This window comes from Salvelinus alpinus, unplaced genomic scaffold (assembly GCF_045679555.1).
Source record: "Salvelinus alpinus unplaced genomic scaffold, SLU_Salpinus.1 scaffold_40, whole genome shotgun sequence".
Lineage (NCBI taxonomy): Eukaryota > Metazoa > Chordata > Actinopteri > Salmoniformes > Salmonidae > Salvelinus > Salvelinus alpinus.
This window is the reverse complement of record NW_027255981.1, coordinates 145,750-162,818: the sequence shown is the minus strand read 5'-3', so window position 1 is coordinate 162,818 and position 17,069 is coordinate 145,750. Positions and strand designations below refer to the sequence as shown.

Genomic DNA, 17,069 nt, shown 5'->3' with positions numbered 1-17,069 from the left:
GTTAATATTGTGTGTTTAACTTTGTCTATGGTAGACCTGGGAGAGACTGGAGAAGGCAGAGCATGAGCGGGAGCTGGCTCTGAGGACAGAGCTGATTCGACAGGAGAAACTGGAGCAGCTGGCTCGCCGCTTTGACCGCAAGGCTGCCATGAGGGAGACCTGGCTGAGTGAGAACCAGCGCCTCGTCTCACAGGTAAAAACAAACGCTTGCGCACAAATAGAAGAACACACATGCATATGTATGCACATACTCACACAAACACTCAAAGTAGCCATGAGGGACAACTGGCTAAATGAAATCCAACGGCTTGTCGCACAGCCATAGACACACACACACTCACACAAAGAATAATTATAAAAAGCAATTGTGACACTTTACCTCCTATTTACACAAAATACAGTACTTTACCACATCATTGTTAATACAAATGTCTCAGCTATTGTTTTCTCACAGTTTTGCACCACTTGGTGGACACACAGATTCAGTGTAATACACTGGTATGGCAGCATCTCTGTGCACATTAAGATGAAGTGCTGCAGATGTAAACGGTACATCTCATTTGCTTTCCTACTTTTGTCAAAATGAAATCAGGGCCAATCTGAAGTTGAAACAATAACAAAGCGGACACCCCGCCTCTGTTTTGGCAATATCCTGAGGGATGGGCCGGGAAAATGTAACCACTCTCAAATTCATAGACAGAGCTATGGATGCAAGGCTTGACCATCCATGATATCACAAATTATCGTTAATAAATCTTCTTCGGGATTGGTGGTGTCCCTTCCACGGGACGGTTGAGCTAAGTAACAAGAACATTTCCCAGGACATAGACATATCTGATATTGGCAGAAAGCTTACATTCTTGTTAATCTAACTGCACTGTCCAATTTACAGTAGCTATTCCAGTGAAATAATACCATACTTGTTTGAGGAGAGTGCACAATTTTGAACATGAAACGTTATTAAGAAATAAATTAGGCACATTTGGGCAGTCTTGATACAAAATGTTGAACAGAAATGCAATGGTTCATTGGATCAGTCAAACTTTGCACATACACTGCTGCCATCTAGTGGCCAAAATCTAAATTGCACCTGCGCTGGAACAATACATTATGGCCTTTCTCTTGCATTTCAAAGATGATGGTACAAAAAAATACAAAAGAACGGTTGGTTTTTTCTTTGTATTATCTTTTACCAGATCTATTGTGTTATATTATCCTACATTCCTTTCACATTCTTCAACTGGTACCAAGAATATGCATATCCTTGCTTCAGGGCCTGAGCTACAGGCAGTTAGATTTGGGTCTGTCATTTTAGGCGAAAATTGAAAAAAGGGGTGGATCCTTAACCATGTTTTGAGGCTATACAGTGTTTGTTTACATTTACAATGGAGCAAAACAAGCTTATATTTTGGGTTCTGATGTGGTGTGACAGTTGAAATAATGTCACGAGGCATAACATTTTTTTTGTTTATAGTTTTTTGATAAGACAAGGAAATCCCAGATGGCCAAACCCTCCCCTAACCCAATTGTGCGCCACCTCGTGAGTCTCCCGGTCGCGGCCGGCATCGAACCCAGATCTGTAGTGACGCAGACCACTGCACCACTCGAGAGGCCCCTCATGAGGCATTTCTAAGTTATATTCTTCAAGAATCAATGGGTACATCAATGTATAAATCCAAAAATAGCAGCTGCTGATTGCCCCTTTTAAAGGAAGCATAGTATTTTATATGTCATTGTCAAATTGTAAAGACGTTAACCTGTTATGGCTGCAGGCCGGTGTCGGTACACTTATGACAACAGCCCATCCAAGTGCAGGGCGCGAAATTCAAAATATATTTTTTAGAAATATTTAACTTTCACACATTAAAAAGTCCAATACAGCAAATGAAAGATAAACATCTTGTGAATCCAGCCAACATGTCCGATTTTTTAAATGTTTTACAGCGAAAACACCACGTATATTTATGTTAGCTCACCACCAAATACAAAAAAGCACAGACATTTTTCACAGCACAGGTAGCATGCACAAAACCAACCAAACTAACCAAGAAACAACTTCATCAGATGACAGTCTTATAACATGTTATACAATAAATCTATGTTTTGTTCGAAAAATGTGCATATTTGAGGTATAAATCATAGTTTTACATTGCAGCTACAATCGGAAATAGCACCGAAGCAGCTAGAACAATTACAGAGACCAAATTGAAATACCTAAATACTCATCATTGTCACGATCGTCAATGGGAGAGAGAGAGGACCAAGGCGCAGCGTGTGGAAAATACATCTTCTCTTTATTAGAAGAAGGACAACGAAACAAAACAACAAACAGACGAACGTGAAGCTATCAAAGACTAAGTGCAAACATGCAACATAGACACAGACAATTACCCACAAAACCCCAATGCCTATGACTGCCTTAAATATGGCTCTCAATCAGAGACAATGAACCACAGCTGCCTCTAATTGAGAACCAATCTAGGCAGCCATAGACATAACTAGACAACTACACTAGACACTACAAACACACATACATTCCCCATGTCACACCCTGACCTAACTAAAAAACATAAAGAAAACAAAGAATACTAAGGCCAGGGCGTGACAGTACCCCCCCCCCCAAAGGTGCGGACTCCGACCGCACAAACTGACATAGAAAGGGGAGGGTCCGGGGTGGGCCCCATCATGGCGGCGGCTCGGGTGCGGGACGTGGCCCCCACTCCACCATTGTCAATACCCGCTTTGGTAGCCTCCTCCAAATGGCCACCCTCCAAATTAACCCCACTGGATTAGGGGGCAGCACCGGACTGAGGGGCAACACCGGAATGAGGGGCGGCAACACCGGAATGAGGGGCGGCAGCTCCGGACTGAGGGGCGGCAGCTCCGGACTGAGGGGCGGCAGCTCCGGACTGAGGGGCGGCAGCTCCGGACTGAGGGGCGGCAGCTCCGGACTGAGGGACGGCTCTGGCTGGTCATGGCTGGCTGACGGCTCTGGCTGGTCATGGCTGGCGGACGGCTCTGGCTGGTCATGGCTGGCGGACGGCTCTGGCTGGTCATGGCTGGCGGACGGCTCTGGCTGGTCATGGCTGGCGGACGGCTCGGGCTGGTCCTGTCTGGCGGAAGGCTCGGGCTGGTCCTGTCTGGCGGAAGGCTCGGGCTGCTCCTGTCTGGCGGAAGGCTCGGGCTGCTCCTGTCTGGCGGAAGGCTCTGGCTGCTCCTGTCTGGCGGAAGGCTCTGGCTGCTCCTGTCTGGCGGAAGGCTCTGGCGGCTCCTGTCTGGCGGAAGGCTCTGGCGGCTCCTGTCTGGCGGAAGGCTCTGAAGGCTCATGGCAGACGGACGGCTCTGAAGGCTCATGGCAGACGGGCGGCTTTGAAGGCTCATGGCAGACGGGCGGCTTTGAAGGCTCATGGCAGACGGGCGGCTTTGAAGGCTCAGTCCAGACGGGCAGTTCATGCGGCGCTTGGCAGACGGACAGTTCAGACGCCGCTGGGCAGACGGGCAGTTCAGGCACCGCTGGGCAGTAGAGCAGACTCTGGCCGGCTGAGACGCACTATAGGCCTGGTGCGTGGTGCCGGAACTGGAGGTACCGGGCTAAGGACACGCACCTTCAGGCTAGTGCGGGGAGCAGCAACAGGGCACACTGGACTCTCAAGGCGTACTATAGGCCTGGTGCGTGGTACCGGCACTGGTGGTACCGGGCTGAGGGCACGCACATCAGGGCGAGTACGGGGAGAATGAACAGTGCGTACAGGACTCTGGAGACACACAGGAGGCTTGATGCGTGGTGCCGGAACTGGAGGCACTGGACTGGAGACACGCACCACAGGGAGAGTGCGTGGAGGAGGAACAGGGCTCTGGAGACGCACTGGAAGCCTGGTGCGTGGTGTAGGCACTGGTGGTACTGGGCTGGGGCGGGGAGGTGGCGCCGGAAATACCGGACCGTGCAGGCGTACTGGCTCCCTTGAGCACTGAGCCTGCCCAACCTTACCAGGTTGAATGGTCCCCGTAGCCCTGCCAGTGCGGCGAGGTGGAATAGCCCGCACTGGGCTATGCTGGCGAACCGGGGACACCATTTGTAAGGCTGGTGCCATGTAAGCCGGCCCGAGGAGACGCACTGGTGGCCAGATGCGTTGGGCCGGCTTCATGACATCCGGCTCAACGCTCAATCTAGCCCGGCCGATACGTGGAGCTGGAATGTACCGAACCGGGCTATGCACGCGTACAGGAGACACCATGCGCTTTACTGCGTAACACGGTGTCTGCCCGTACTCTCGCTCTCCACGGTAAGTACAGGGAGTATGCGCAGGTCTCCTACCTGACTTCGCCACACTCCCTTTTAGCTCCCCCCCCAAGAAAATTTTGGGTTGTACTCGCGGGCTTCCAGCCTTGCTTCCGTGCTGCATCCTCATATCGCCGCCTCTCTGCTTTCGCTGCCTCCAGCTCAGCTTTGGGGCGGCGATATTCTCCTGGTTGAGCCCAAGGTCCCTTACCATCCAATTCGTCCTCCCATGTCCAGAAATCCTGTGTAGGTGGGTCCTGTTGCCGCTTGACACGCCGCTTGGTCCGATTCTGGTGGGTAATTCTGTCACGATCGTCAATGGGAGAGAGAGAGGACCAAGGCGCAGCGTGTGGAAAATACATCTTCTCTTTATTAGAAGAAGGACAACGAAACAAAACAACAAACAGACGAACGTGAAGCTATCAAAGACTAAGTGCAAACATGCAACATAGACACAGACAATTACCCACAAAGCCCCAATGCCTATGACTGCCTTAAATATGGCTCTCAATCAGAGACAATGAACCACAGCTGCCTCTAATTGAGAACCAATCTAGGCAGCCATAGACATAACTAGACAACTACACTAGACACTACAAACACACATACATTCCCCATGTCACACCCTGACCTAACTAAAAAACATAAAGAAAACAAAGAATACTAAGGCCAGGGTGTGACAATCATAAAACATTTATGAAAAATACATGGTGTACAGCAAATGAAAGACAAACATCTTGTGAATCCAGCCAATATTTCCGATTCTTTAAGTGTTTTACAGCGAAAACACAATATAGCATTATATTAGCTTACTACAATAGCCTACCACACAACCCCATTCATTCAATTCAACGTTAGCGATGGCAAATAAACCAGCAAAAGATATACATTTTTTCACTAACCTTCATAAACTTCATCAGATGACAGTCCTATAACATCATATTACACAATACATATATGGTTTGTTCGAAAATGTGCATATTTAGAGCTGAAATCCGTGGTTAAACAATGTGACCATGTAGCAATTATTTTCCAGAATCTCCGTATATGTTTCTGACACTCACCTATTCTGACCAAATAACTATTCATAAACTTTACTAAAAAATACATGTTGTATAGGAAATGATAGATACACTAGTTCTTAATGCAATCGCCGTGTTAGAATTCTAAACATAACTTCAGTACGACATGCAGCTTACGTTATAGCGAGAGATCGCCCAAAATCTGGGCGCAAACTAATAGTAAACATGTTCGACAGATATATGAAATAACATCATAAATGGGTCCTACTTTTGATGATCTTCCATCAGAATGTTGTACAAGGGGTCCTTTATCCAGAACAATCGTTGTTTGGTTTTAGAATGGCATTTTTCCCTCTCGAATTAGCAAGCAAAACTAGCCAAGTGGCGCTAAGCTCTCCTTCGTCACCAAACGCAAAGAACGCAACATGCCTAAACTCCCGAAAAAATTTCAATAATCTAATAAAACTATATTGAAAAAACATACTTTACGATGATATTATCACATTTATCAAATAAAATCAAAGCCGGAGATATAAGACGTCTATAACGAATGCTTTTCAGAAGCCAATACTGGTGACCTTTATGCGCTTCCTGAACAAAGGAATTCTGGGGTCATGTCATTCCAAGCTCTATCTTTTGACCATAGAAATACCTAGAAACCCCATTTCACCTCTCACAGCCTATTGACATCTAGTGGAAGGCATATGAAGTGCATGTATACTAATAGATATCAAGCACATTTATAGGCAGGCCCTGGAACAGAGCCTCGATTTAAGATTTTTCACTTTCTGACAGGAAGTTTGCTGCAAAATGAGTTCTGTTTTACTCACAGATATAATTCAAACGGTTTTAGAAACTTGAGAGTGTTTTCTATCCAATAGTAATAATAATATGCATATTGTACGAGCAAGAATTGAGTACGAGGCCGTTTGAAATGGGCACCTTTTATCCAAGCTACTCAATACTGCCCCTGCAGCCCAATTAACTTTACAGAAATAGAGAGTATTTCTTCCTTGTATGCCAGTATGTTGCCAACCATACAATATAATACTGTTAGGATATACTGTATTTTATTGTATTTTAATCTATTCCATTCCCATCACTTCTATCTCGCAGGACAACTTTGGCTTCGACCTTCCAGCGGTGGACGCGGCCACCAAGAAGCATGAGGCCATCGAGACGGACATTACGGCTTACGAGGAGCGTGTGCAGGCCGTGGTGTCCGTCGCTAAGGAGCTGGAGGCAGAGAAATACCACGACATCAAACGAATCGCAGCACGCAAGGACAATGTGATCCGGCTGTGGGAGTACCTGCTGGAGCTTCTGAAGGCGAGGCGCCAGCGCCTGGAGATGAACTTGGGTCTGCAGAGGGTCTTCCAGGAGATGCTTTACATCATGGACTGGATGGACGAGATGAAGGTAAGAGAGGGAGAGAGGACCCTTCCGAAAATGTATCTGTTAAAACTGTGTTGGCAAGACAACATTTATAATTGCACATTTAATTTTTTATTTTAACAGAAATTGAATTGTTCAAAATGCATTCTACCTCATCTACCCTGCTTTCACTCTTACTCTTCAATCTCTTCATTCAAAGACTCAATCATGGACACTACTGACAGTTGTAGCATGTTTGCGTGATGTATTGTTGTCTCTACCTTCTTGCCCTTTGTGCTGTTGTCTGTGCCCAATAATGTTTGAAATCATGTTTTGTGCTGCTACCATGTTGTTGTCATGTCGCTACCATGCTGTGTTGTCATGTGTTGCTGCCTTGCTATGTTGTTGTCTTAGGCCTCTCTTTATGTAGTGTCGTGTTGTCTCTTGTCGTGATGTGTGTTTTGTCCTATATGTATATGTTAAAAAAAAAAAAAGTATCCTAGACCCTGCCCCCGCAGGAGGTCTTTTGGTAGGCCATCATTGTAAATAAGAATTTGTTCTTAACTGACTTGCCTAGTTAAATGAAGGTTAAATAAATAAAAATTCACTAACACATGAACACATTTAAAATGTGAAATTTCCGGTAGGGGGTGTCATATCATGTTACCTTGTCAGATAATATTACCCTAATGTCCCATCCCTCTTCTAAATAATAATTTTAACCAAGTATCAATGGTGAAACTAACTGGCGTATGTCAGTCCAATGCTGAATAATTCCAAATCGGCACACCTGAACCTCATCCTAGGCCCTCCTGTAGATACAAGAGGATTGGGTTGCCACTAAGTATCATCTTGCCTTTTTGATTGGCTGGGTGGAATTCTCGCATATCGCTTCCACCTATCGAATCCTCTTAGGTTTACAGGAGTCACAAGGGAGTTGATGGTAGTTGTAATGAATACTCAGGGAGAAAAAGGTATAGATTCACACGCAGAGCGTGGCAGGTGGTTTTCACCTTCACAGAAAGCAGTGGTCACAGGCAGGCAATGGTCATACACAGGGAGGCAATGGTCTTACACAGGTAGGCAAACAGGCAGGTGAATCAAAACTAGGACTGAAGGCTATAACTGGTTCTCACAAACAAGCTAGGAAAAGGCTTAGTAGAGTCAAAACAAACAATACCTCACAAAGGCACAAACAGAATGAACTGAACTAAATAAGGAGCTGATGAGACCAGGTGAAATCAATGAACAAAAATGAAAGACAGGGCTATGTTCAAGAACACAAAGAAACAGGGCTTCAAGAACCCAACGAAACAGAACACAAGGTTGACTAAGAAAATAAATACAGAACCTTACAGTAGTGGTTGATTTGGATTGATTTTGACACTTCATCTAAATTATAAAAGTTTCAAAGTTTCCTCTCCTCACCTTGAAATAAATACTCATATTGCGTTTCAAAGTGCACAACAAGTAAACGATTCATATTGGCAACTGACGAACTAAGGCCAGTGTAATTGAAGGTGCCTGTATGTTGCTAACACACATGCCTGTATGTCTTTCCTTTATGTCTCTGCCACACAGATGATGCTACTGTCCCAGGACTATGGGAAGCATCTGCTCGGAGTGGAGGATCTCTTGCAGAAACATGCCCTGGTGGAGGCTGACATCGGCATCCAGGCCGACCGAGTCAAAGCTGTCAACAACAATGCTCAGAAGTTTGCCATCGACGGCGATGGTAAGAATGACCTAAACATTCCGACTGCTATTATTCTAATTGTGAATCATATTGTTATCACTTGTGTTTGTATTATTAACTGATGATGATAATACATGTCAACACACAATTTTACGGTTCAGTTGTATAGCATAGCATTTTGCAAGATATACACAAGCAAATGGAAAAATAAACATAAAAGGAATAATCAACGGAATGATATCATAACATGTAAGTCAATACAGTACAATGTAAATCTGTGGGTGCTGCAAGATGCTAACTGGGCCTCTGTTCTGTCTCCTCTACAGTTTACAAGCCCTGTGACCCTCAGGTAATACGCGACCGCGTGGCACACATGGAGTTCTGCTATCAGGAACTGACCCAGTTGGCTGCCGAGCGACGGGCCCGCCTGGAGGAGTCCCACCGCCTCTGGAAGTTCTTATGGGAGATGGCCGAGGAGGAGGGCTGGATCCGTGAGAAGGAGCAGATCCTGTCGTTGGACGAGAGCGGCAAGGACCTGACGGGCACTGTGCGCCTGCTGAGCCAGCACCGCGCCCTGGAGGACGAGATGAGTGGCCGTGCAGGTCACCTGCAGCACACCATCACTGAGGGCCAGGCCATGGCCGACGGCGGCCACTTCGGCGCTGCCAAGATCCGTGAACGCATCACCAACCTGCGGGCACAGTGGGCAGCGTTGGAGGAGCTGGCAGCCGTGAGGAAGGCCCATCTGGAGGAAGCGTGTGCCCTGCACCAGTTCCAGGCGGACGCAGATGACGCCGACGCCTGGACCCTGGATGCCCTGCGCATCGTGTCCAGCGGCGAGGTGGGCCATGACGAGTTCTCCACACAGGCCCTGGTGCGCAAACACAAGGACGCCACCGCCGAGGTGGCCAGCTATCGGCCGGTGATCGATGCGCTCCATGAGCAGGCGGGCGCCTTGCCTGAGGAGCAGGTCCAGTCGGAAGAGGTCAAGGGCCGCCTGGCAGGCATAGAGGAGCGCTACAAGGAGGTGGCCGAGCTGACCCGGTTGAGAAAGCAGGCACTGCAGGACGCCCTGGCCCTCTACAAGATGTTCAGCGAGGCGGACGCCTGCGAGGTGTGGATCGACGAGAAGGAGCAGTGGCTCAACAGTATGGAGATCCCAGAGAAGCTGGAAGACCTAGAGGTCATTCAGCACAGGTGAGAGAACCCATATATATATAAATGCATGCTGAAGTCATAGTCGACCCCTAGCGCCTACACCTTTAGGCCTGATTTAGCTTAGTGTGCCACTCAAATACTTTCCATACAGTTCCAGTCAAAAGTTTGGACACACCTACTCATTCCAGGGGTTTTCTTTATTTTTACTATTTTCTACATTGTAGAATAATAGTGAAGACGTGAAATAACACACATGCAAGCAGTTTTTGGAACAATGTTGTTGATTTTCAAAACACTGTACAGAAGGCACGTAACTCTGGCCATTTGCAAAACATTAAAGGCCCGATTCCGACCCGAGTTAAGTGTGTGAAAATGGAACGTAATTCCTTTTTTATGCACTTTTCTCTAAATGTGTATTCTGACCTTGAATTTAAGAATGAGAATAGCGTGCTATTCACCTGCTATTTATTTTGGCGAATAAGTTAAAGTGTGGCAGAGTTGTGTCTACACATACGCCGTATTCTGACCTTGACTTCATTTCCTAATCATTCCACCACCTTTACACACGAGGAAGCAATTAATAAGGTCTAGCGAACCTATTAGTTCCAAGTGGAAAAAGTATCTACTGAATTTTCTTCCTATAAAAATAACACCATTCCCCATGCAATGTAATTTACAACTTGATAAGAGCTATTGATAACAGCTAAGTAAATGAGTCATCCATTTGAAGAAGGTAATTGTAAATATAAATAACACTTTAGATGTGTGCCACCCCTATTACTAGCCTTGACCCCTATTACTAGCCTTGACTCTGACTTTTTTTACCCTGGGGCACGTGCCCAAACTCTGTTATATTTTACGTGAATTTACACTGATAGAGCCATTTTACACTTTTGTGCACTAGTATTTACTGATTTCTGGAAACAATGGACAGATTTGCAAAATTCTCTTATGTGAACAAAACACTTCACTGTGAATTTTGTATTCATTGATGGCAGTTGTATTTCAGGTTTAGCAAAAGAGAGATGCAATCCAAGAGATGCAATCCAAGTAGAATGAAAAGAAAATGATCAGAAGATCTGCAAATGTATTTGAGCATTTGATCACTGATGTTCTGCTATAGGCACGTTTGACCACAGTTCCAAAAAACTGTTTTACGCGATTGAGAAAAACTGTAAATATACAAATGAGTTATAATGCAACAGCTCCTCCTACTGGGCGTTAGGTGCCCTATTTGTTAGGTTCCTTTCTAGAAACTGAAATTCACCTTAAAACTTCTTACGGCTGAAATCCCGTTAACGGGATCGATATGACAACAGCCAGTGAAAGTGCAGGGCGCCAAATTCAAACAACAGAAATCTCATAATAAAAATTCCTCAAACATTCAAGTATTATACACCATTTTAACTTCTTTGGGGTAGGGGGCAGTATTTTCGCATCCGTGACTTTGGATTTGTTTACCAAACGCGCTAACAAAAGTAACTATTTGGACATAAATGATGGACATTACTGAACAAAACGAACATTTCTTGTGGAAGTGGGAGTCCTGGGAGTGCATTCTGCCGAAGATCAGCTAAGGTAAGTGAAGATTTATAATGCTATTTATGACTTTTGTTGACTAATATGGCGGATATATTTGTGTCTTGATTGGGCTCTGAGCGCCGACTCAGATTATTGCATGGTTTGCTTTTTCCGTAAAGCTTTTTTGAAATCTGACACAGCGGTTGCATTAAGGAGAAGTGCATCTAAAATTCCATGCATAACAGTTGTATCTTTTAGCAATGTTTATTATGAGTATTCCTGTAAATTGATGTGGCTCTCTGCAAAATCAAAGGATGTTTTGGAACTTCTGAACTAAATACTAATAAATACTCATAATGAACATTGATAAAAGATACACGTGTTATGCAGGGAACTTTAGATAAACCGGGTCTCCCGGGTGGCGCAGTGGTCTAGGGCACTGCATCGCAGTGCTAGCTGCGCCACCAGAGTCTCTGGGTTCACGCCCAGGCTGGGCTGGGTTCGCGCCCAGGCTCTGTCGCAGCCGGCCGCAACCGGGAGATCCGTGGGGCGACGCACAATTGGCATAGCATCGTCCGGGTTAGGGAGGGTTTGGCCGGTAGGGAGGGTTTGGCCGGTAGGGATATCCTTGTCTCAGTATGTAAAAATGTAATAAAATGTATGCACTCTACTGTAAGTCGCTCTGGATAAGAGCGTCTGCTAAATGACTAAAATGTAAATGTAAACTCCTTAATGCAACCGCTGTGTCAGATTTCAAAAATACTTTACGGAAAAAGCACACCATGCAATAATCTGAGTACAGCGCTCAGAGCCCAAAAAAGCCATACAGATACCCGCCATGTTGTGGAGTCAACAGAAGTCAGAAATAGCATTATAAATATTCACTTACCTTTGATGACCTTCATCAGAATGCACTCCCAGGAATCCCAGTTCCACAGTAAATGTTTGTTTTGTTAGATAAAGTCCATTTATGTCCAAATACCTCATTTTTGTTCGCACGTTTAGTTCACAAATCCAAATTCACGAGGCGCAGGTCAGATGAAAAGTCAAAATGTTCCATTACAGTTCGTAGAAACATGTCAAACGATGTATAAAATCAATCTTTAGGATGTTTTTAACATAAATCTTCAATAATGTTTCAACCGGAGAATTCCTTTGTCTTTAGAAAGGAAAAGGAACGCAGCTACCTCTCACGGGCGCGCGCCTGACTGAGCTCATGGCATTCTGCCAGACCTCTTACTCAATCAGCTCTTATTCTCTCCTCCTTCACAGTAGAAGCCTGAAACAAGGTTCTAAAAACAAGGTTCTAAAATATGACCCCCCGTATATTGGATAGGCAAAGACTTGAAAACATACAAACCTCAGATTTCCCACTTCCTGGTTGGATTTTTTCTCAGGTTATTGCCTGCCATATGAGTTCTGTTATACTCGCAGACATCATTCAAACAGTTTTAGAAACTTCAGAGTGTTTTCTATCCAAATCTACTAATAATATGCATACCTTAGCTTCTGGGCCTGAGTAGCAGGCAGTTTACTCTGGGCACCTTATTCATCCAAGCTACTCAATACTGCCCCCAGCCATAAGAAGTTAAAAAGAAAATTATGAAATAGATTTTTGAAACAGACAGAAGAAGACAGATAATACAAGGAGAAAATTAGGTTAATCCCCAAACAGGGGAATACGTCTGAGGTGCATTCATCAGGGTACAACGTTGTGGAACGTTCAGATAAAAATATGGTATGTGGAACAAACATGCCTCTGACATGTATCTAATCAAATCCAATTTTATTGGTCACATACACGTGTTTAGCAGATGTTATTGCAGGTGTAGCGAAATGCTTGTGCTTCTAGTTCCGACAGTGCAGCAATATCTAACAATTAGTATCTAAAAATGTCAAAACAAATACCTAATACACATAAATCTAAGTAAAGGAATGGAATTAAGAATATATAAATATATGGACGAGCAATGTCAGAGCAGCATAGACTAAGATACAGTAGATAGTATAGAATACAGTATATACATATGAGATGAGTAGTGCAAGATATGTAAACATTATTAAAGAGACATTATTAAAAGTGACTCGTGTTCCATTTATTAAAGTGGCCAATGATTTCAAGTCTGTGTATGTAGGCAGCAGCCTCTCTGTGCTAGTGATGGCTATTTAACAGTCTGATGGCCTTGAGATAGAAGCTGTTTTTCAGTTTCTAAGTTCCAGTTTTGATGCAACTGTACTGACCTCGCCTTCTGGATGGTAGTGGGGTGAACAGGCAGTGGCTCGGGTGGTTGTTGTCCTTGATGATCTTTTTGGCCTTCCTGTGACATTGGGTGCTATAGGTAGTAGAAGGAATCATGTCAGCTCTATTCATGACAGTTCTATCTGCAGCGTTCCACAACATTGGCCTGAACGTGGCCAAGACATCAATGTCCGTATGCTATCTTAAAATTAGTTTTGAAGAGAAAATGGTTTGTTTTGAAGTGGAACTGATTGGTCATGACATGGCATGCTCTCTCTTTCCCAGGTTCGAGAGCCTGGAGCCTGAGATGAACAACCAGGCGTCACGCGTCGCTGTTGTGAACCAGATCGCCAGGCAGCTGATACACAATGGACACCCCAGTGAGAAGAACATCAAATCCCAGCAAGATAAGCTCAACAACAGGCAAGTTGAGCCATTCACAGACAGACGTCACACTATCTCCTGTCATACAGATGCCGTTGCATCTGTTGCAGGAAATGCAAACTTGTAGTGTATTCGAGGTTTAACATGGCTTCAAGGGGGCCTCCTGAGTGGTGCAGCGGTCTAAGGCACTGCGCTACTACAGCCTCAGGTTCGATCCCAGGCTGTGTTACAGCCGGCCGTGAACGGGAGCCCAATGGGCCGGCGCCAATTGGCCCAACGTCGTCCGGGTTAGGGGACTTGGCAGGTGGGATTTCCTTGGCTCATCGTGCTCTAGGGACTCCTTTTGGCGGGTCGGGCGCCTGCAAGCTAACTTCGGTCGTCAGTTGGAAAGTGTTTCCTCTGACACATTGGCGGCTGGCTTCCGGGTTAAGTGAGCAGTGTGTCAAGAAGCAGTGCGGCTTGGAAGACGCATGGCTCTCGACCTTCACCTCTCCCGAGTCTGTTGGGGGAGTTGCAGTGATGAGACAAGATCGTAACTACCAATTGGATATCACAACAAAGGGGGTAAAAAATGTATAATCAAAAATCACGGCTTCTAAAGTTTAACTTCCACTTAAAATGTTCAGACTTGATTTGCCCTAATTAAAAATGTATCAACCCCTACAAAAAATTTCCAGTAATTATAATCCACATTTCCTGTTGCTGTAGGATTATTTTCCTGCAGTAGCAAACAGGCTCAAATTAAGATCCTACATCTGTAGCTGATATGTCCCTCAGTGGAACGTGGATCAGCTGTTTGTTCACCCTCACCCTGCCGCAATTGCTAATAACCCATCCGCAGTTGCCCGACTATATGTGATAAAGTGAAACTCTGAGTCCCACTGTTGACCCTAACCCACTAATATAGAACATTTAGATATGTTTCTACTTAGCCTACCAAAATGTTGGAAATTATATTTGTTTGTCAACTTGTCTAGAATTAGATACATGCAGCTTCTCTTCTGTCATTATATGTTGCCCTAGAAGACTAAATAAACCCTTGCTCACCAGAATAATGTCATAAATCAATGGAATGAATGCTTCAATGTAGTTGTGAAAACTTCAGTGAAGTTTTCTGAGTGATCTCTGCTTCTTTCACGGTGCAAAGACGTTTAGGGACCGGGGAGAAAATACAATAACTATAAAATAACGTAAAAGATTTTATGTGCAAAATGTTCAAATGACGTCAGTTTGACCGGTTGTAAGGAAATATAAATATATGAAAACAACCCAACATCTTTCTGATAACATTTCAATTTGGCTTGGGTGCATATTTGTGACTGACTGGCTCAAATCGGTCTTGTTTTTTTTTTTTTACATTGGATAAAAGTAGAGAATCAGAGCTACAAAATGGTATATTATACACTATTTTTGAAGAACAATGGGAAAGTACTTCTGCTTTGAAAGTTGATACTTGTAAACTCACTTTTGAGAAAAGGGTCTTTGAATGTTTTGGTACCTACTGGAGAGCTCTCCTTGTCTACACTCATTCAGCATTGTTCACACCCTCTTAAGCCAGCCCCACCCATCTCTTTAAGGATTAACATGTGAGGTCATGTGCTAAACAGTGAGTAGTGCAGTAAAGATTACATCTAAACGTGGTAGTCGACTACAATAAGGAACAATTCTAAAGGTTAACAGAGTGTCCAGATAAAACTATTTTATAAATATTAGATGACGCTTACCCAGACAAAATCTTTAAAAAAATCTAAATTGATGGGTCATGTGAAAGAAATGCTATAATCCCCAGCCACATCCAGTGGTGGAAAAAGTTTTTTAAAAATTGTAGCAGCAACGTATTAGGAGAGAGTCATTTGAATAGAGGCACTGCAGATAGTGCTGATGACTGGTCCCTCCGAACCACACATTAACAAGGGAATCTATATTCGGAGAGCCTGTTTCTGTCCTGCCCTTGACTTTGGTGCAGTGCATGTGATGTCCATAGCCTCTATGTCACAAAACTCCCTGATCTTCTCAAAAAGATAAGTTTGTCTAGCTGTGTCCAGTCCAGGTGGTGCTTGTACAGGCATACCATCTATGGGAGGAAGAATGTCAGTGTTGCGCAGCAGCTGAAACCTGGTCCTGACAGTCCGAACGCACCTTGGCGACGACAACACCAGGCTCCAGAGCATCGAAGCTGTAAAACAGGGAATAAAAAATAAAAAACAGAAGACATTACAACCATGCACAACATCAATTCACCTCCCCAAGTTTAGATAAGAAGAATAACCTCATACAATGCAATGAAAATGATTTTCACCTGAAGTGCTGGTACTGCTTGATCTGTGGCAGCGGCCTGAAGTGCGGAGTCATGTGTTGTTGCCATCCATTGCTTTCCACCAGCACCGTATCATCTTCCAGTCCAACCAGCTGGAATGTTGGATGTTGACCCCTGTCACAGTGCTATCCTTCACAATACCAGCAATCTCAGACAAAGTGATCACTCTGGTCTTTCTGAAGCGCTGCTTGATGAGGCCGAAGCACCAGTCGGGGGCAAACTTGTGATCAGGATGTGAAGGTCCAGACTGTTTGCTGGTTCAGTAGGGGCCCCCAGCGACAGAAATAATGTGACATCAATAAAAGTAGTGCCAATCATGTTGGAGGTCAATTAAATAATCAAAACGTGTTTATGATTTACATACCGGGTTTTGTCATCGATTCCTTGTAGAGACGCCACACTGCTGCTTTTGTCACATGGGATGGCAGCAGCTTTCCACCAAAGTGTTTGTGTCCTGGGTGGCGTCCTGGTAATACTATTGCATTATCCTCTGCGTAGTTGTTGATGAAGTTCACCACTCGCTGCCACCCATCTGCCCTTCATCCACACAATATTTCATGACCCTAAATCTTCCCGCTCAACGGATATTACCACAGGTTAGGAGTCAACCCGCGCATCACTAATGTCCCTCGTATTCACAACATTTATGGTTGAAGTTAGCACTTTCAGGTTCTGATTTAATGCCATTCAATATGATTGGCAACTACAGTGCCTTGCGATAGTATTCACACCCCTTGGTATTTTTCCTATTTTGTTGCCTTATAACCTGGAAATAAAATAGATTTTTCGGGGTTTGTATCATTTGATCTACACAACATGCCTACCACTTTGCCTACCACTCAGTTACAGCTGCAAGTCTCTTGGGGTATGTCTCTATAAGCTTGGCACATCTAGCCACTGGGATTTTTGCCCATTCTTCAAGGCAAAACTGCTCCGGCTCCTTCAAGTTGAATGGGTTCCGCTGATGTACAGCAATTCTAAGTCATACCACGGATTCTCAATTGGATTGAGGTCTGGGCTTTGACTAGGCCATTCCAAGACATTTCCATTTTTCCCCTTAAACCACTCGAGTGTTGCTT

General features: G+C 44.6%; 1 protein-coding gene across 5 annotated transcripts in view; it reads left to right on the top strand.

Moving 5' to 3' along the window:
• The window catches only part of LOC139566991 (spectrin beta chain, non-erythrocytic 1-like), a 124,758-nt gene that overhangs the window by 68,777 nt on the left and 38,912 nt on the right, over window positions 1-17,069 (top strand). For all 5 annotated transcript variants that reach the window (XR_011673197.1, XM_071388400.1, XM_071388404.1 and 2 more), the window contains 5 exons: window positions 35-193; window positions 6,418-6,720; window positions 8,257-8,410; window positions 8,698-9,568; window positions 13,575-13,712. Coding sequence is in view for 4 of the 5 variants with exons in the window: in XM_071388400.1 (XP_071244501.1) it covers window positions 35-193; window positions 6,418-6,720; window positions 8,257-8,410; window positions 8,698-9,568; window positions 13,575-13,712 (1,625 nt within the window). In the remaining variant the exon portion in view is untranslated. The remainder of the gene's footprint in view (window positions 1-34; window positions 194-6,417; window positions 6,721-8,256; window positions 8,411-8,697; window positions 9,569-13,574; window positions 13,713-17,069) is intronic.